General features: G+C 41.9%; 1 protein-coding gene across 1 annotated transcript in view; it reads right to left on the bottom strand.

The window, feature by feature from the left end:
* LOC127570428 (FH1/FH2 domain-containing protein 3-like) overlaps positions 1–19,813 on the bottom strand; it is a 482,262-nt gene that overhangs the window by 461,681 nt on the left and 768 nt on the right. Inside the window, 1 exon segment of the mRNA XM_052016002.1 lies at positions 8,657–8,824. Coding sequence (XP_051871962.1) covers positions 8,657–8,824 — 168 coding nt within the window.

Genomic DNA, 19,813 nt, shown 5'->3' with positions numbered 1-19,813 from the left:
TTCCAAGTGTTGTCTAATCAGTGTTTTGTAGAACTGCAACATTACCTCTTGGCCCTTGAACTCAATCCCCCAACTAATGAAGGCCAGCACACCATACACCTTCTTAGCCACCCTGCATGGCAACTTAGAGGGATCTTGAGGTATAAGTCCATAGATCCCTCAGTTCCTCCACACTGCTAAGCATCTTGCCATTAACCTTGTATGCCACCTTCAAGTTCGTTTTTCCAAAGTGCATCACTTCACACTTTTCCATATTGAACTTCATCTGCCACTTCTCTGCTTCCTGTCTATATCCCGTTGTTACCTACGACAACCTTCTACACTATCCACAGGACAAAGAAAATAGATAAGACAGTGTCAGAGAAGCACAGGGTATTTGCAAGGCCGGACAGACTGAAAAAAGAAAAAAGGGGTGCTCAAAGACATCTGAAAACAATTACAAAAGGTCAACAGAAGCCCCATCATTGGTGCAAGGCACTGCAAGGAATCATTCTCAGGCTAAAGTTAATGATCTGCAGCCTCACTGAATTCCTCAGCGGCAAAAGCAGCTTCTTAAAAGTCTTCAAAAATTGTAGTCCTTCAGTGATCTCTCCAGCTTCCTTATTAAAAGGGGCTCAAGACCGTCACAGGGTAAAAAAGTCCTATGATGCAGTCCCCAGATGAACCAATAAGTGACTACTAATCAACATTGCTACCCTCAGTAAAAAAAGGCTACATAAGCATTGGTGGAGGGAATACATAAATGAAGAGTGTAGCAGGATCATGAGAAAGTGAAAGCTCATTCAAAAGGTAATAAAAGTCAGTCATCACAGTAGGTGTTGGGTTCCAGTTCTTGAATTATCCATCACTCAAATGCAGTTGTGCCATTGAATGAATGTTCTGTGGTGCTAGGCCAGAGAATAAAAATGATGTGGAATGCTTCAATTCAAGCAATCTTGGTTTGGGGGCTAGTAGAGAAATTGGTGGTAGAATATAAATCAACAAATAATTATAGACAATGAAAATGTGGTCAAATATACAGAATCTTTTGTCACTAAGTTCTCAAGTCATTCTTTTCCAGATCTTCTCATCCAAATAATAGTCTCTCAACATGTATTCTGCTCCCTGTCAACCAAGACCTTTGATTCAAACATCTTAAGCTGCTTCACAGAAGTACTGTCCTATATTCAACCTTATGACAGGAACAAGGGAAAGTTTAGAAAAATACCTACAATGCCTCTCCTCCTCACTACAGAAACAATCCTATTGCAATGACTTTACTAACAAGATACCACTACCTGTCCCCTACTCCTCCTGTAATATAAATTGGCCTTCCTCCCTCAAGAATTTGGCTTTCTGGAGCTTTTTTCTTGGTTACAGGCTTGCTCTGTTAGTTGAGGATTTCTTTACGATACCGAATAGGTAAATTGATAAAGATTCTTTCAAAGCACTATTTAGTAATCAATGAAAACAACTTCTCAATTCAGATCTGGCTCTCAATTACTTCCATCCCTCCCAAATTGGAAAGCTATGTTTGTATACATTATCTGTAATTCCCTCTGCTTTGTGTGCAATTACAGAAATGATTGCAGCTCTCCTTTACCCTCGTCTGCAAGAATATTCAGTAGCTGCAACTGTCACTTGGAGAAAGAACTGAATGCAAAAGCTGCCTTCATTAAACATTCACTTAAAAGGGGTCAACTGACTGACAATTAGGATACACACACAGCAAATGAAAATAGCAACATGCCAGTTTAAGCATGGACCAACTGTATATTCAGATACATTTTCTCCAGTGCTTCATAGCTTCAGTTAATGCCTTTAAAGAGGGCATGTTGCCAAGTGCACTTTATACAATTGCACCAAGTCAGAGTTAACCCCAGGTACTCCTATACTCATCTGCCTTTTCCTACAGATTTTAGCTAAAGCATAATTGTGCTGCCTACATTTCATTCTGCACTTAGTGTTGTTCATCATGCTCAAGTCCCACCAACCCAATGCTCATCTCTAACACATCAGCAAGAGACTCTACGCGGCTAGTTGCCACAAGCTTCCTGGCCAACAAAATGGGGTGTCAACTTCAAAGTGCTTGCAACAACTACACTGTGCCCAAACCTCCAGAGATGGTTGTGCTCATGTCTTGTGTGAACATGGTGGCTACGATGTATTTTAATGCACCGAGGCTCCTGTGCACAACCTGCAGAGATTCATTTTGTTCTTGAGCATCAAACCAAGCAACACCAAGCACCAGGAATAGATCAAAGCCTCTTGAGCCTACTCCACCATTTGAATCCCATTAAGGAAGGGAAAGATGATGAAAGTTACATGGCCCATCAAACAATAACAAAGTCAAGCAAAAGGAGACACAGAATGGAAGTTGCTGACAGTATATATACAGAAGTTTCAGCTCCTTGAAGAGCTTGAGGATTACAAAAAATGAAACACCTGCAAGGCAGTATTTGACATAGAAATCAGGGTCAAACCAAACAGATGGAAGTCTGGATGAAGTAATTTCACAGTAGCACTTCATTAAATGAATAACTCTTACAGCCCACAAATATGGTGTACACCAAACAGCACAGCATTCATTTGAAAACCGGATTCTTTACAGATACCCATACAGGAGGAGCCATATCAACACACTGAAATGATACTGCCAGAGACTCAGATTAGGAATATGATGCAAATAGCAAGATTTATCATCATGCTCTCTCTTAATAATTCACATTTCTCAAATTTAAAATTCACATCCACGTTTAAAACCATTCATAAGAACATAAGAAATAGGAGCAGGAGTAGGCCATCTGGCCCATCGAGCCTGCTCCACCATTCAATAAGATCATGGCTGATCTAGCCCTGGACTCTAATCCACCCACCTGCTCTTTTCCCATAACCCTTAATTCCCCTACTATGCAAAAATCTATCCAACTGCATCTTAATTTAATGAGGTAGCCTCTACTACTTCCCTAGGCAGAGAATTCCACAGATTCACTACTCTCTGGGAAAAGCAGTTTCTCCTCATCTCAATCCTAAATCTATTCCACTTTATCAAGGCTACATCACTTAGTTCTAGTCTCCCCTACCAGTAGAAACAACCTTCCTGTCTCTATTCCTTTCATAATTTTATGTATTTCTGTAAGATCCCCTCACATTCTTCTGAATTCCAGCAAGTATAGCCCCAGTCTCTCCTCATAGACTAACCCCCTCATCTCTGGAATCAACCTGGTGAACCTCCTCTGCACCACCTCCAAAGCCAGTACATCTTTCCTCGAGTAAGGAGACTAGAACTGCACACAGTACTCCAGGTGCGGCCTCACCAGTACCCTGTACAGTTGCAGCATAACCTCCCTGCTCTTAAATTCAATCCCTCTAGCAATGAAGGCCAACATTCTATTTGCCTTCTTAATAACCTGTTGCACCTGCAAACTAACCTTTCGCTATTCATGCACAAGCACTCCCAAGGCCCTCTGCACAACAGCATGCTGCAACCTTTCACTATTTAAATAATAATCTGATCTTCTATTTTTCCTTCCAAAGTGGATGACCTTGCATTTACCAACATTGTACTCCATCTGCCAGACCCTTGCCCACTCATTTAACCTATCTATATCTCCCTGCAGACTCTCCACATCCTCGGTGCAATTTGCTTTTCCACTCAATTTAGTGTCATCAGCAAACTTAGATATGCTACATTCAGTCCCCTCTTCCAAATCTTTAATGTATATTGTGAACAGTTGCAGGCCCAGCACCAACCCCTGCAGCACGCAGCTCACCACTGATTGCCAACCAGAGAAAAACCCATTTATCCCAACTCTCTGCCTTCTATTAGTTAATCAATCCTCTATCCATGCTAATACCTTACCCCCAACATGCAGACTTATCTTATGGACAAGTCTTTTATGCATCACCTTATCGAATGCCTTCCAGAAAGCCAAGTATACAATATCCACCTGTTCCCCACTATTCACTGCACTCATTATATCCTCAAACAACTTCAGTAAGTTTGTCAAACAGAACCTGCCCTTCCTGAATCCATGCTGTGTCTGCCTGATGGAACCACATCTATCCAGATGTCTCGCTATTGCTTCCTTAATGATAGATTCAAGCATTTTCCCACTACAGACATTAAGCTAACTGGCCTATAGTTACCTGCCTTTTGCCTACATCCTTTTGATTTTATAAACAGTGGTGTGACATTCACTGTTTTCCAATCCGCCAGGACCTGCCCAGAGTCCAGAGAATTTTGGTAAATTATCATAAATTTCCATAAGAGGACACCTTATTTTCCCCCCAACTTTCTTTCACTCCACCAAGGCATTCAGATTTCAGAAATCTAGGCCAACAGTTCTGGAATCACTCCACTTTTCAACCTTTGAGACTTTGTTTCTCCTTGAGCCTTCTGGAGCAAAGCTTTGGCCATCCCCAAAACACCTTATTTGCCTAAGTGTCCTTTTCTTTTCCCTCTCCCCTATTCCCTAACCCCCTTTGGCCTCTGATGCATTGTTGTTCTTGACCAATAAAGACTCTACAATTACCAGTTATCTCACTTCGACAAATTGATTAGGCATTACAAGTCAGGCTGATAAGTCAAAGGTAGGCTAACAGAAAGCCTTTATTATTGAAAGCACTTCAAGAGCAGTGAAGTCGGCCTATTGCTAGGGTAGGAGCAAACAGTTGGGTTTTCCCAAATTCACATTCTAACACTTGCCAAAATATCCAATTTCTAGTTAATTGGTCACGAAAGACTCACATTAGCAACATCATAGCCAAACGTTCTAACTGGAATTGGATGCTCATTGCCTTAGGACAGAGTTACGATGGGCAGTTTCTTCACTCAAATCGTTATCCAATGACTCTTGCTGTAGGAAAACATAAGACATGGGCACTGCTGTTTGTTTTCACGTCTTTTGCAGTAAACATATAGCAGGGTTAGGGTCGTATGGAATGGCCACTTGGGCAAGATGCTGGATACCCTAGCCAAATGACAGAGTCGGGAAAGTTGGAGTTGAGAAAATTTAAGAAAAAGACGTCAAGTCTTTCATTTTAAGGCTTACTGGCAAATCCACTGAAGTGTCAACTTGCTTATTTATGCAAAACAACACATTGGCCCATTTGGGCCATGCCAGCTCCCAGAACAATCCTACACCTCCTCTCTTCATTTCCCTGTACTCCTGCAACTTGTTCTCGTTCACATGCCCATCAACTCCCCTTCGATGCTTTTGCAACTTAACCACACTAAGGGCTAATTTACAGTGGCTAATTAATTACCAACATATCTTCAGGATGTGGAAGGAAATCAGACCACCTAGGGGAAACCCACACAGTCACAGGGAGAACCTGCAAACTGCACACACAAGTCAAGATCAAACTTTGCCCTTGGATCAGAGGCTTTGCCACTGTGCATCTCTCTCACTTTATAACAAGAAACTAAGAACCATTTGAGCTCACGCAACAAAAAAATCATAACCTCCAGAAAACATTCAAAAGAGACAAAGGATGGAGAGTCCAGTGTATTGTAACAACATTAATGTCATTTATACACTACAATAGCCAGAAAAATTTGCAATAGAAGTGGGAGCTACACATTCACATTCGGTACTGGGAATGGGAGGGGATGTGGAGGGACTGGGGAAAAGGTGCAGGAGTTCATGCAACTATTACACAACATACATGAAAGACTTTACAGCACTCAGTTGTGGTCATTCAGAAACTGCTGTTGGGGGGGGGGGGGGAAGAAGAGAAGGTTAAAATATGGTCGACACAGGTCAATGTTTGTTTTAACAAAAAGGAAACAGCCAATTTTTTTTTTATATTTTGTTGCCAAAACCACATTTATTGTCTGACCCTGGTAGCAGAGACAGTCTCCAATTGTGATGTCTGGCAATAAGCAATCATGATGCTTCCAAGATGGTGTTGGACAGCAAAAAAAGGATCTTGGCCCAATTCTTACATATCACAACTAATACCCATCCTTTCCAAAGCCAAACAACTTTTCAGTAAAGCAACAATGATATCAAAACGACCAATGCATCTTGTACATTATATCTTATGTGGTCAGGGGCTCGTATTTGACAATTTCATCAATGTAATTTACATTTTAAAAAATGCTTCAGGATACTTCAAGGGAGCAGAAAAGTAGTGCAGGTCAAAGGAGATATTCGGAGGGAGAACAAAAATTGTGATGGTAGGTTATTGCCCCAAAACATTAACTGTTTCTCACCAGAGATGCTGCCTCTTCTGTTAAGTATTTCCAACATTCTCTGTTTTTATTTCAGCCTGGTCAAAGTTTGTCTTGTAGTGGAAAACTGAGGAAGAGGAACAAAGGAAGGGAGCAGGGCAGTTTAATGCCAATGATGCTTATATTTGTATGCTTCTGCTGAACTCTTTGCAACTTCATACAGTACATTTCTGGATGACTTGCAAGGATAATGATAGGTCTTCTTACAAGAGATTGGGCTGCATCCAATGTGACAAGAGCACAAGCCTAGTGCAGTCTGACAAGACTAACATAACAATGTTCTTATTACCATGGCAGAACATGCATCATTTCTATCTTGTACCTGGAAAAGGGATTTCAATAGAAGGCTATCAACATCGGGTGATAAGAATTTAATGCAAAATTACTATCAACTCAACATTCACCAATACAAAAAGCCTAAACTTCACAATACATATTACTACATTCAGCATAACAAAATGCAAAGCCTTTTAAAATATTTATTCCACTTGCTTTGTTATATGTGAAACAACGTTGACAGCAGGCATTATTTTCTTCATTTGGAGCATGAAGCACCTGGTGGAACCTTAAGTGCCTATTTATGTCTTTATAACGCCACTATTCCTAACATATGCCAATTGTGCACAGAATTCAAGGCCGTTCTTTCACCCAAACCCCATCCAAGACTAGAAACTCTAAAAAAGTTATTCGGTTATGAACCAGTACATTGGCTAAACAGCCATCCATTATTTCAGTGACCCTCAGCTGGCTTCCCCACTTTTCAGGAGGAGAGAACAAAATTCTGGCCCATCTTCGTGTTGCTGCTGTTCTTAACAGTTGGTTTCACAAGCTAGCAAGAAGTCAGAGGAAAGCTGACCGATTCCCCTGTCTCTCCTGCCTGGGAGGCCCGCTGAAGAGCCCTGCATCTGAAAATCTGCCACTTCACACCAAGAATCCCAAGCTTTCTCGACCTGGGCGAATCACTCCTCCACCTGGCGACCAATCACTGATATTCGAGCCAGATATGATCAAATAAAAGCCAATCCAACAAAGCAACGCCAATGTGTTTCTTCAGTTTGCGCTAACACAAGTGACGACGCAAGTGTGATTCGCAGTTTTGTCTGGGCTGCAAAACAAATGCCGTGCGCAACTTAATAATAATAGTCCTCTTTTGTGTTTCCTGCTAAAAATGCTCTAGGTCGCACCATGACCAAGAAGCTTTAACGTCCGGATTGGAAACGAGACACCGGCCCCAGCACCCAGAGACTGCAAATATACAGGTGGTGCTTGGAACAGAGCGGGGAGGCTGCTGAGCCACAGCTACTCGAGTACTTAATAGTGCACACCCTCCTGATAAAATGTTAGGCAGAGCGAAAAGTACTGGCAAAGTGCTTAATTGCAAAGAGAAACTGAACACTTCCATGTCCCAAGGGTCCACGAACCCGCTACCTATTGGATCGGGGAAGAGGGTCTCCAAAGTCTTTACCACCACCCCCCGGCACTTGGAGAAACAGGTGGGTCATTCACCCACAAAGCAGATGTAGGTTTTATTAGGTTAACGTTGCGAGAGGCGATCCGGATGCGGCGGGTGTAAACCGGAGTTAGAAGGGAGGGAGGGAGATTAAGTGCCCAGGAATACAGAAGGGCATTGGAACCTGTCACTGGAACCACTTAAAAACTGGAGAGTTTGTTAAGAGAATTGATGGGAAGAGAAGAAGGAGTCTTTATGACGGGATGTGCAACGGCTTTCTCAGCTGCGCAGATCCCGCAGCAGCCCTGCTCGGTCAGTCTACAGCCGATAGCCCATTCCGGGCAGCAGGCGGCCGAGGCAATGTCCACCTTGGTGCCCATTGCTCCCTGCCCAGCCCCGAGAACCTCATGTCACCTTGAGCCGGCGGATCAGACCAGCACAGCGCCGCAGACCCGATCCCGCAGTGCGGTGGCCCCCGCTCGGAGCTCTGCATCAACCCGCAGTCTAAAAACCATCTCCCCGGACTTCAACGGGGAGCCATCAGCATGACCGGCTGCTGATTGACCGTTCACTGTACGTCTCCGGCACAGAGCCCAAAATCAATAGCTCAACATAACTCTCTGGGAAAACAACAAAAAAAAAATCACGTTGACATCCCACCACAGAATTCAAATCACACGCCACATAGTAACCAACAACCCCGCTCCCATGTAACCTCCCCACAATGGCAAAGGATACAGGATTAGTTTATTGTCGTGTACACCAGAATGCAATGAAATTGCTCGCGGAGTAAACGGTATACAAGGTAATAATAAATACAAAACACCTAACATAACCCACACTCCAAACAAAAAATCCCCACATTGCCCTGATCAATTGCCCACCACCGAGAAAATCCCAGTATCAGCTACACGCACCACCAGCACAGCCGGATCACCCCCGGCCACCAGACAACGGCCGCCGCCAGCCTCCCCCCGCCGGTGTCTCACCTTGTGCGGAGCCTGCAGGAGTCGGTGCAACCCGGGGATCTGATTGATGAGCGAGATGTCCTGCCGGAAAGTGTAGAGCGGGGGGCGGGTGGGCTCTGGAAAGTTGGTGCTGTTGAACGGATCGGTGTCATCGAGGAACTGGACCCTGCAGACCAAGGTGGCCATGGCCTGTCCATAAACAGAGAGAGAGAAGGAGAAAGATAAGTGCGTTTCCTAGCCAGCCAGCCAGCCCAGCAGAGGGCTTTTCGCAGTACGGTCACACCGGCTCCTGCCGCAGCAACTCAGCTAATCCCAAATCTGGAGAGAGAAGGGCGAAGAGCTCCCCCTCCTTCCATCAATCCATCCATCAGCCCTTCTCCGCAGGAGAGTAGACAGCGAGCGGCTTCCGCACCGCCAGGCCGAGCGATCAGCATCGGCCACTCAGCGCCCCCCAGCTGTTGAACTCGGCGAGTTCAGGAGGCTGCAGCCGGCAGGTCACCAGCCACGCTTGGAGCGATGCGCAGGGCCTTTTGCAGTGAACAAGTTTGTGTCCCCGACCCCCAGTTACTGCTGGTTTACTTTTCCGTCGCTGCTGCTTCAGCACCTGGGTTTGTTTTTTTAAAATATTAATTTTAAGTTTGCCGAAGAAACCCCCATTCAATAAATTTTCGATTCAGCATCACATAATTGGAAGTTGGGGTTTCACCAAAAATCAGCAGGTGCAATTGGACTAATAACTTATCAGAAAAATATTGCAGTTTTATTAGTTCCAGCGAATTTACTATTCAAGTTAAAATTTCATATGCGTTTTGAAATTATAGTTTACGCTATGATCTAGGGACTTGGAGATTAGATTTTCAAAGTCGTTGGTATATTCGTTATAAACACCCTTGGCGCGGGTGTGGGCGACAGTTACCAATGGACTGTCAATGCATCCCAGGCTAGGAAACTGGCGTTCTTCAACCTGCTGTAACCCAGTAAATTAGAAGCGATGACCAGCTACCATACCGCCTGCACCACCTAGTGGCAGTACGAGGTGGCATCAGGAATGGTAGATTTTGTTTTGAGTCTTTTTTCCCTTTCCCCTACCAAATTACCCTCCCTCCTTTGCCTTTATCCACTCAATTTGTGAACTCAGATTTATGGAGAGCTCTTTCAGCACCCATATAAGCCAATTGCTCCTTCATCTGACCGTTGCCCAAAGAACGCATGGCTGTCAGAAGCAGGTTTACCCCATTAATACACAAACAAATCCATCATATTTTCATAAGTATTTATTGGAGCCTCAGCCCAGCTTTTGTCCAAGCTCGTTAATATACCCAACTACTTCCCCACTGTTTGACTAGCTTCCATTTATTGCATTCACACTATCTGCTCCAACGCTTTGCAAATGACAACATTGCATATTCTGCTTTAAATTTCCCAATGATCTGCATGGTTCTGCTTGGAGACACAGTCCAGGAAAAACTCTGAACTGGACAAATCAGGGTCAACACTGGGATTGTAGTGGTTCACATTACTGCCCTTGGGTCTAAGCAAGGTGTACAGCTGCCATGAAAAGGCTAGAAATCAGAGAAGATAGCTTTTGCAGTATAGTATTTCTGGTCACATGATCAAAGTGCAACTTTCTCCCAGGAGAAATTTGATCAGGCTAACCTGTTACTAAACCAAGATAATAAATAGTATCAATAGGTACACACAATATTTCATTCCTCCCGCCACCTTACTGAGCAGTATGGAAGAGGTAAGCTGGCAGCAGGTGGATGAAATGTCACTATCCCCATGCAAATGATATTACTAATTGTCAGCTGCAGAGAGGAAACTAAAGGACAAAGGGAATGTCTCTTGTGGAAGAGGGTTTTGGTCAATACCTTATCAGAAATTATTTTTTTTTTAAATCTAGTCCATCCCTCCTCTAACCTCTCTGCAACTTAAAGCCATCTTGCTATTTTTACCCCTTTCCTGGGTCTCACTGTTTAACTCTTTCTACAGATGTTATCAGCATTTGTCATTTCAAATGACATTACTGCATGGAAATCAGCACATTGTTAAATCTGCACTAGGATAAGTGTCAAAATCACTGTAACCAAACTTAAATTTCCATCAAATTACTACTTGGGAATTACTTCTAGCATATTTTTCTCCTTGACCAGACTGCAATTTGATTGAATACTTCCTCCAGTATTAACTACTGGAGCTACTCATTTTTCCAAATTTGGAAAAAAAAAGTTACTTCCCTTTCACATTCTGTGAAAATGTTCCATGGAAGGGTCTTCCATTAAAACAAGATTGCCAATGATACACAAAATGAATTTATTATCCTCTCTTTCAGAGATTTGAGCATTTTTGCTTTCACCTAGTGTTTTGCCACAGTTTAGGAACACAAATGAGTTTCTTGGAGAGGATGACTAAATATGCCCAGTGGAAAGTTGCCCAAATACAAGCCCACTGAATTATAAATCAACATGCTTATAGGATGGAACAACCCAATATAGGAACTTTTACATTTAACTGACCCATATAGACTCCAGTTCTAACTCGTTTGATTGTTTCAGCTGTGTATCTGCCAAATTTGTGTGTTGGTATGGGTTAGTGCTGAACTCTCCAAAATGGCTCCTATGCTTCATGCTGGCAGTCAAATCACTTGTTCAATATCTTACCAATAGACATACTCCACTGTAAAGGATGAGTTTCCTGGGCATGCATTGTCATAGAAAAACCAGTCACCTCTAGAACATCCCAGGAAAATAGAATACATGGTGTGGTTATCAAGAACAAAAACCTTACCCAATTCCAACATTGGATTTTTAATTCGAGATATCTTCTCTAATCCCCACAGAGCCTGCATCTGAGCTATACTTAGAAAATATTGTGGCTTCACTAGTTTCAGAAGTATGTATCCCTTAAAAAAACAAATTGTCAAGTAGCGACGTCCCCTCACCAAATGCTTCAGTCCAAGCACAAGCATCAGACAGCACAACAAAAGCACCAATATCAGCCAGCCAAGTTTCCAGTAAAATATTAAATATCAAATTTGTTTTCAAATATCATGAACTAAACTAACAATATTCTCCTGTGGTCACCTCTCTCAGAAAGTTGTCTCATCTTTACCCTTACTGCCTCTTCTCGAGTGTGCATCTTGTTATAGCTACATCTGCTAATACCAGGCTTAGTTTGAGCCAAGGATGTGTAATGCATTCTGGAGTGGAACAGCACATCCACTGTGAACATCCTGGACAATCTTCCAAGTCTGAAGGTTTCTACAGACCTCACTGCAAGAATAGGTTTAGAAGTAATACCGATGGCATGCTTTAAGCGATACCATACTCATTTCTGGGTTCCAACCATGAATTGAATTGGATTAATGCTTTCCAATTCACTCTCTCAAATTTTACAGTACTCCTGTTCACTTCTCTCCATGGTTGGGATTCTTCCTATTTATTTCCTCCAGCTCTATTTTGCGTGGAGCTTCCCTCCGTCTCTTGTCCTACTTTTTGACACCACCATTCGCGCCTGGCTGACCAGCCATCTAGATATGAAGCTCTGGAATTAATTCAAAATCTCTCAACTTTTTAAAAAATATAAATATGTATGCCATCACCTACATATACTCTAAGTCACACACAGATGTTTCCTAACTTAGAAACATTGTGAGGCCTTTTCACTAGTTGAAGATACATGAACTCCATTGCCAACAACTGCAATCAGCACTGTGGATTACCTTTAACACAAACTGCATCTGTTTAAAAATGACTTCTCATCACCTCCACTAACTATCTCCCTCCACCCCACCCCTCTCCCCTACACAACCGTTTTGTGGGCAATTAGGAATAGATGAATAGACAATTAATGCTAGCTTTGCCGATAGTCTTCTGGTGGGAGAGGCATCTCAATCTTTTAAGAAAATATCTTTATTCTGAGTCTTGACTGCATTTATTGAAACAAAGCATCAATTAGTAAATGGCAGTTGTTTGGTGTGAACTGTTCTCAGATGGGTCTTATTAAAAATACATTTAGATCAAAAGTTTTCAAATTGCTGAAAGGATAAATAACCATTTCAAAATGTTACACAGAATTGTATTTAGAAATGGTCATAAAATTGGAAGAAATGGGAGATGTGACCACAATACAGCCGACTTTGTCCAATCTGGTGATGCTGAAGTCCGGCCGTGGGGTAACCTGTTGGTTGAACACATTGCAACTATGTGTTAATCAAGCAAACCAACAGGTCCTGTAGATTTGAGCTCAGGTGTTATTGGAGCTGCACTCAGTGAGCAGTTTATCAAGTCCACTCTCAGATCAAACATCAAGAGTTTAGAGGCCCTAGTTACACCAAGTCAGCTGCATCGATCAGACCACTTTGCATATCTGACATCAGAGTCCCAAGAGAAAGATCATCAGGCAGATCGAGGAAGAGGTTTAAAGATATGCTCAAAGCCCCCTTGAAGAAATACAACACATCCACCAACACCTGGGAATCTCTGGTGCGTGATTGGTGTGGAGAAAGAACACACAAAAATGGTACTGGAGAACAGGCAATACTTTGGGAGCACCATAGCCCCAAGCAAAACAGCAGGCTATCTCAAACTACCCACCTGACCATCTGTGGAAGAGTCTGTAGTTCCCTCAGTTATCATTGAACCCACAAGAGGCAGTGATTCTCAATTCCAAGGGATTACCCAAGAAAAAGGGAGTTAATCACACTCCAGATTTGTGCCTACAGGGAAATGTTTTGGGAAGACTAATGACAAGTGATTTGCCATCAAAACCCAGCCATATAGCCAAATTCCAGTTCTGGTAAATAGTGAGCATGGGATGTTGATGTTTGGGGAGGGCAACAATAGTAACACCTTTGATGCTAGCTTAACATTTTCCTTCTTTAAATATACGACATCCAACTTGCTGTGTATTGGAACACAAAATGCTGGAAGAACTCAGGTCAAGCAGCATCTGTGGAGGCAGAAGTTGTAAAATGCTGTGTATTGGGCCCAATTGTCAGATTAACCACCCACTGCTCATTTCCCACATATTTACAGCTCCAGTGCCCAATATTTTTAATTCCCTTGTCCTTCAATGTACATGCACACACTTTGACTGAATTTTAATTTGCTGCTAACACACCAAATTGCCAATTTTTGGTTAATTCATTGCAAGGAATGATAGGCACTTTAGTGGAATGGATCATTGAAGATGCAAGAGAGCAGAACACCTAGTGAATACACCAATGTGAAAACAATCTTGTAAACAAAGTTGGGACCATCAGAAGTTGTAGGACATTTTGATAATGACATTCAAAATGAAGAAACAGGATGAATAGCAGTGAACTTTTTTTTAAGTGATCAGAGGGTCTCTAACAATGGAGCATGGTAAATAATTTGGGTTTAGGATAGGGAGTGGGAAAAACATGGCCAGATTGCAAGGGTCTGGTATGCACTGACATCTCAACTTCAGTTATTAACACCAATATACAAGGTGGTAGGTGGTTGAAAAAAGGAATATTATATTGGTTACATGGATGATAAATTCCCTATTGGGATGTGACTGGATACTGCATAATGGTGGAGCTTTTGCACAAATTATCAGTTTTATTACTGCAGTTCTCCTAATGAATTGGATATAATTGATTAGCATCAATGTAAAAGCTCAGAACTCTGCTATTTATTTGGTAGACTATGCAGTGACCATAAACCAACAAAAATGAAAATAGAGTTCTGGCCAAACAGTGCAAAATCTTTAGTGTATACACCTTTGGTCCTATTTTGCTAAAAGATACAATGTACACTTAAAGTTGTGCTGGGTCACACGAGCAGGCAGTTCCATTGAGAACCGTCAGCTTCCTGCCACTTTCTTCTGATTCTGCACACTGAAATGTTGGTGCATCCGACATCTCACTTTGTTGCTGGACTCACTACAACATGGGGCGGCACGGTAGCGTAGCAGTTAGCGCGACGCTATTACAGCGCCAGCGATCAGGGTTCGATTCCCATTGCTGTAAGGAGTTTGTACGTTCTCCCGTGTCTGTGTGGGTTTCCTCCGGGTGCTCCAGTTTCCTCCCACATTGCAAAGACGTACGGGTAGGTTAATTTGGGTTTAAAATGGGCGGCACAGACTCATTGGGCTGGAAGGGCCTGTTACCACACTGTAAAATAAAATAAAATTTAAAATAAATAAAAATAAAATGCAGTATCAGAACGTTGATCTACTGATCAAAGGAATCCAGCATTCAGCTTAATGCTAAGAGATGGCTGGCCCAAGAAGCACCTCAGTCATTTGACTAGGGGTGGCTAATGTATTGAAATAAAAAAGGTTTACATATTTTAATGTCATTAAATTTCTACTACATTAAAGATGATTTTAATGGTTAAATTAAAAAAAGTCTATAGGAACAGTTTAAGTGTTTTTAGAGGCAGGACATTAAGGTATTCCATCCGAGGTCCAATCACCATTCAAACCCACATCACTCTGTGGGACAACTCAGACACAAGAGGGTCAGCTCCTCTGTGCTTAACAGGTGGACTCTGTTGGTGGCAAATTGGGCAGCAGATGGATCCCAGGTGATCTTGCCCAGGACGTCAAGACATAAGCATTCTCTGCTTATCCAAGCCAAAAGTAGAAACTTATTTATACAAATACCCCAGTGACTAGTTCACATCCCCATCTCAGATATAAGCCACTTCCTCTCCAGACAGTGATCCAAAACTGTTCACATTAAGATAAATTAGAAACAAAATTGTGAATATTGGGGCCAGAATTGACAAACATTGCAAATATTGTGTAATTTTTTTTTAAAAACAGCAATTTCAGCAACAAGAAAAATACTTTTCCTGCCATTGCTGATGGATTTCTGTCCAAAGCCTGGATTTTCCTGAGAAATGAGGATAATTCAGTTTGGACCCTACTGCTATTTCTCCACAAAATTGCCAGGATGCTTTTAACACATGTGCCAGGCCCAAGTCATTCCAAATGCCCTCCAGCATTCTACAGAGTACTTATCAGAGCACTTACCAAGCCTCAAACTATGATAAAAGTCAATGTAGTCTTAGCTTTAGTAGAATAGCTGGAGCCAATGAGTACATTATACTTCATATGCATCATCACGTTATGTTGACACCAACCAGCAGGTAATTTCAACATTATCAGACTCATTCAAGGCCCTTCATGGCTTGGCACTTAACAAGCCAACTTAACATCAACTAGCATTATAAAGAAAAATACACATTCTAAACTGCAGATGGAATCCATTTATTTGATTAAGGAAAGTTCATATCAAAACTTACTATATCTGGAAAAATATTAGCAGCTCAGGAGAGGAAGCCAAGATCCAAGAATTATCAATTGCCTCGAGGACAGGTGTTACAAATGTATCATGCCACATACCCAAAAAGGCTGGATCAAGTACACTAACAGTAGGATCTTAAACCAAAAAGAAAGAACGGGCTAATTAGAAACATTAAACAATTTCAGGTCCCTTCATCCACATACAACCATTCCAGAGATAAATACTGAACCTTGGAATAGTTATCCAGCTTGTCCATGCCATACAATCTGTGGATTTCCTGTCCAAGGCCTGGATTTTTACTATGGTAGTTGTCCGCAAAGGATTTCCAACATTGCATGCAGTTGCAGGCAATGATACTACAGAGAGCTGTTTAATGATCAACTAGAAAAAGAGGTTTTAATGGTTTGAATACACAAATAACTAGACTATTCTGTACACACCTACCACTTAAAATTGATTTTTCCATCTTCTGCCTTTATTGTTCAGAAGTTTACCAAGGTACATATCAATGAACTGCTACTTGCACATTAAGTGTGATTGGAAGTGCACTGAAAAGATTTGGAATAGACCACTAATAAAAGGTCAAAAGATTGGAAATGTATCCACAAACATTCAAATTGCAAAAAGATCAATATTATTCACATATCAGAAGCAGGGAAAATTTGCAAGTGTTAGAATGTAAAATACCCAGTGGGAAACTTATTCTGCACACCTGACATTACAATGCTTTTATCATCAGATTTGGAAAAGAACACAGTAGCAGTTTACATTTGCAGAGTGCATCTACCTGCTTGACAACAGATACTTTTACTTATTTCCTTCCTCCCTGTCAGTTTAAAAAAAGCTTTGAGGCGTGTCGTTGGCAAGGTCAATATTTATTGTCTGATCGCGTTGGAGTACAGAGCAACTCTTCATCAACTGCCACAGTCGGTGTTTGATTCAATTGAACAGTTTGCCAAGCCACTTCAGAGAGCCGGGCAAGACTCAGTCATGGTGTGGGATAAGAGTCATTGGACCGACGAGGTGCAAAAAGGACATTACTGAACCAGATGGTGTAGATTTTTCCTCTTATTGCAACTGAGAGCTCAGGTGTCTGGATTGAAAACTTGGAGAATTCAATTTCTCAAGTTGCCATACAGTAGTTGATTAAGTTTCAAATTTAGATCAATACAGCAACGCTACACCACTGTGCCACAAGGACTTAATGCAAATTCAGAATAAATTAATGCTTGTGTTAATTGTACTATTTAAAAAATGTCATTATTGCATCCAAATCAAACATTAAAACAGCCACAAAGACAATTGTGAAGTGTGTGGCTTTCATTTTAAATTCTACCTCAGCCTGTTTGTTTCAGTAGTCATACCAGTCCAGGAAACCTTTAAAACAGTGAACACCAGATCAAATTACAAAATCTCAAACATCACAGGAGATTCAGTGCCCACAAATGTAAGAGCATGGAATGCTGAGGAGCCACTTGCAGTTATGACTGACATCAGTAGAGGTCGCCATCTCCCAACATGCAAAAATCCAGTTATTCCGAAAGAGGAACAAAGTTCAACATTATTCCATTCCTGCAAAATAAGTGGACATGCTCAAGGACCCAAATACAGTGTCAATCTCAGAGAATTCTTAGTTGATCTCTCCCCAGTCAGAACTGAAATAGGTTTATATGCCAATTTTATTCATCCTTCTGCAAGTTAAGCCCCTTCAGGTAGAATAGCTGATTTCTTTAACCAGCGGATTATTTACAATGTATTGTAATTATATTTACAATAATATGTTAACTTATGTTTGTAATGTACTGTGCTGTTGTAAAAAGCTAATTTTCATGGTATTTATACCCTGGGTATGTATGCCAAATGACAACAATAAACTTGAACTATACGTCAGAAAAAGATTTTTTTTTAATTTTTTAAATTTTATTTACAGCATGGTAACAGGCCCTTCTAGCCCAACGAGTCCGCGCTGCCCATTTTAAACCCCCAAATTAACCTACCCGTACGTCTTTTTTTAAGAATGTGGGAGGAAACTGGAGCACCCGGAGGAAACCCATGCAGACACGGGAGAACGCACAAACTCCTTACAGACAGCGACGGGAATCAAACCCCGATCGCTGGCGCTGTAATAGCGTTGTGCTAACCGCTATGCTACCGTGCCGCCCACAAGATGTCACAAGTATTTCAACCGTCTGCTAATGAAACATCAAAAAAATCTTTTCAATAAAATATGAACAGGCTTATTGCATACTCAACGGTATCAGCTTAATCCATGGACTAATCCATCACAACTATTATCACATCATATCCAGTGAGCCTTTGTTGAAGTAGCCAATCCCAACACCTCACCTTCTGCCAATAATCGCTGCATCCCAGTTGCTGCAAGGCAATATGGTGGAGCAGCAAGTTAGTGCTGCCGCCTCACAGTTTCAGGTTCTGTCCTGCCTTTGGGAACTCCGCAAAATTCACATTCCTCTTTTACCTTGTGGGTTCTCCCCAAAAGTGCTGGACACTCAGGGAAGGTTACATAGAACAGTACAGCAGAGGAACAGGCCCTTCATTCCATGATGTCATGCCAAACTACTTAAAACTAGTTATTAAGCACTTAACTAAACAAATTCCTTCTACCTGCACAATGCCTATATTCCCTCCATTCTCTACATAAGAACCTCTTAAATACCTCTATCATATTTCCCTCCACTACCACCCCTTGCAGCGCATTCCAGGCACCCACCATTGAAAAAAAACCTGCCCACACATTTCCTTTGAACTTATAGCCTCTCAATTCAAATGCATGCCCTCTAGCATTGGACACTTCAACTATGGGGAAAAAGATATCAGCTGTCTATCTATGCCTTTCATAATATAAAATTTCTATCAGGTCTCCCCTCAGCCTTCACTAATCCATAGAGACCAACTCAAGTTTATCCAACCTCTCCATATAGTACATGCCATGTAATCCAGGCAGCATCCTGGTAAACCTCTCTGCACCCTCTCCAAATCCTCCACATCCTTCCTGTAATGGGGCAACCAGAATTGAATGCAATACTCCAGATGCAGCCTAACCAGAATTTTATAAAACTGCAACATAACTTCCTGACTCTTGAACTCAGTGCTCAACTAATAAGGCAAGCATGCCATACATCTTCTTTACCACTCTATCAACTTGTGCAGCCACTTTCAGGGAGCTATGGACCTGGACCTCAAGATCCCTCTGTGCATCAACACTGTTAAGAGTCCTGCCATTAACTGTGTACTGTCCCACATTTGATCTCCCAAAGTGTAAGACCTCACACTTAGGTGGATTAAACTCCATCTGCTACTTCTCCATCCATATCTTCAACTAATCTATATTCCACTGTATCCTTTGGCAATCTTTCCCACTATCCACAATGCCACCAATCTTTGTATCAGCTGTGAACTTACTAACCCACCCATCCACGTTTTCATCCAAGTCATTTATATATCAAACAGCAAAGGATCCAGTACAGATTCCTGTGAAACACCATGAGTCACGGACCTCCAGCCAGAATAAGTCCCATTGACCACTACCCTGTCTTCTATGGGCAAGCCAATTCCAAAAGCAAACAGCCAAGTCACCATGGATCCCATGCATCTCAATCTTCTGGATGAGCCAACCATGAGGGACCTAGTCAAATGCCTTACTGAAATCCAATGTAGACAATATTCACAACTCTACCCTCAATCACCTCCTTTGGTTTGTCCAAGGAAATTCTGCCTACTGGGAATATCATTTGATGGCATTATTTCAGCTCAGAACTTAAAGCTCCTAGTAACTCAAACCATTGTCAATGTTCTTAAACACTTTTTATGAGGTGTTGACATTGCTGGCTAAGATTGGTTGCTCATTCTTAATGGTCAAAGTAATGGTGGGCAAGTGA

The sequence above is a fragment of the Pristis pectinata genome, chromosome 5 (assembly GCF_009764475.1).
Source record: "Pristis pectinata isolate sPriPec2 chromosome 5, sPriPec2.1.pri, whole genome shotgun sequence".
NCBI classification, from domain to species: Eukaryota; Metazoa; Chordata; class Chondrichthyes; order Rhinopristiformes; family Pristidae; genus Pristis; species Pristis pectinata.
The sequence above is the reverse complement of the archived record's forward strand: the minus strand, read 5'-3'. Positions and strand labels throughout refer to the sequence as shown.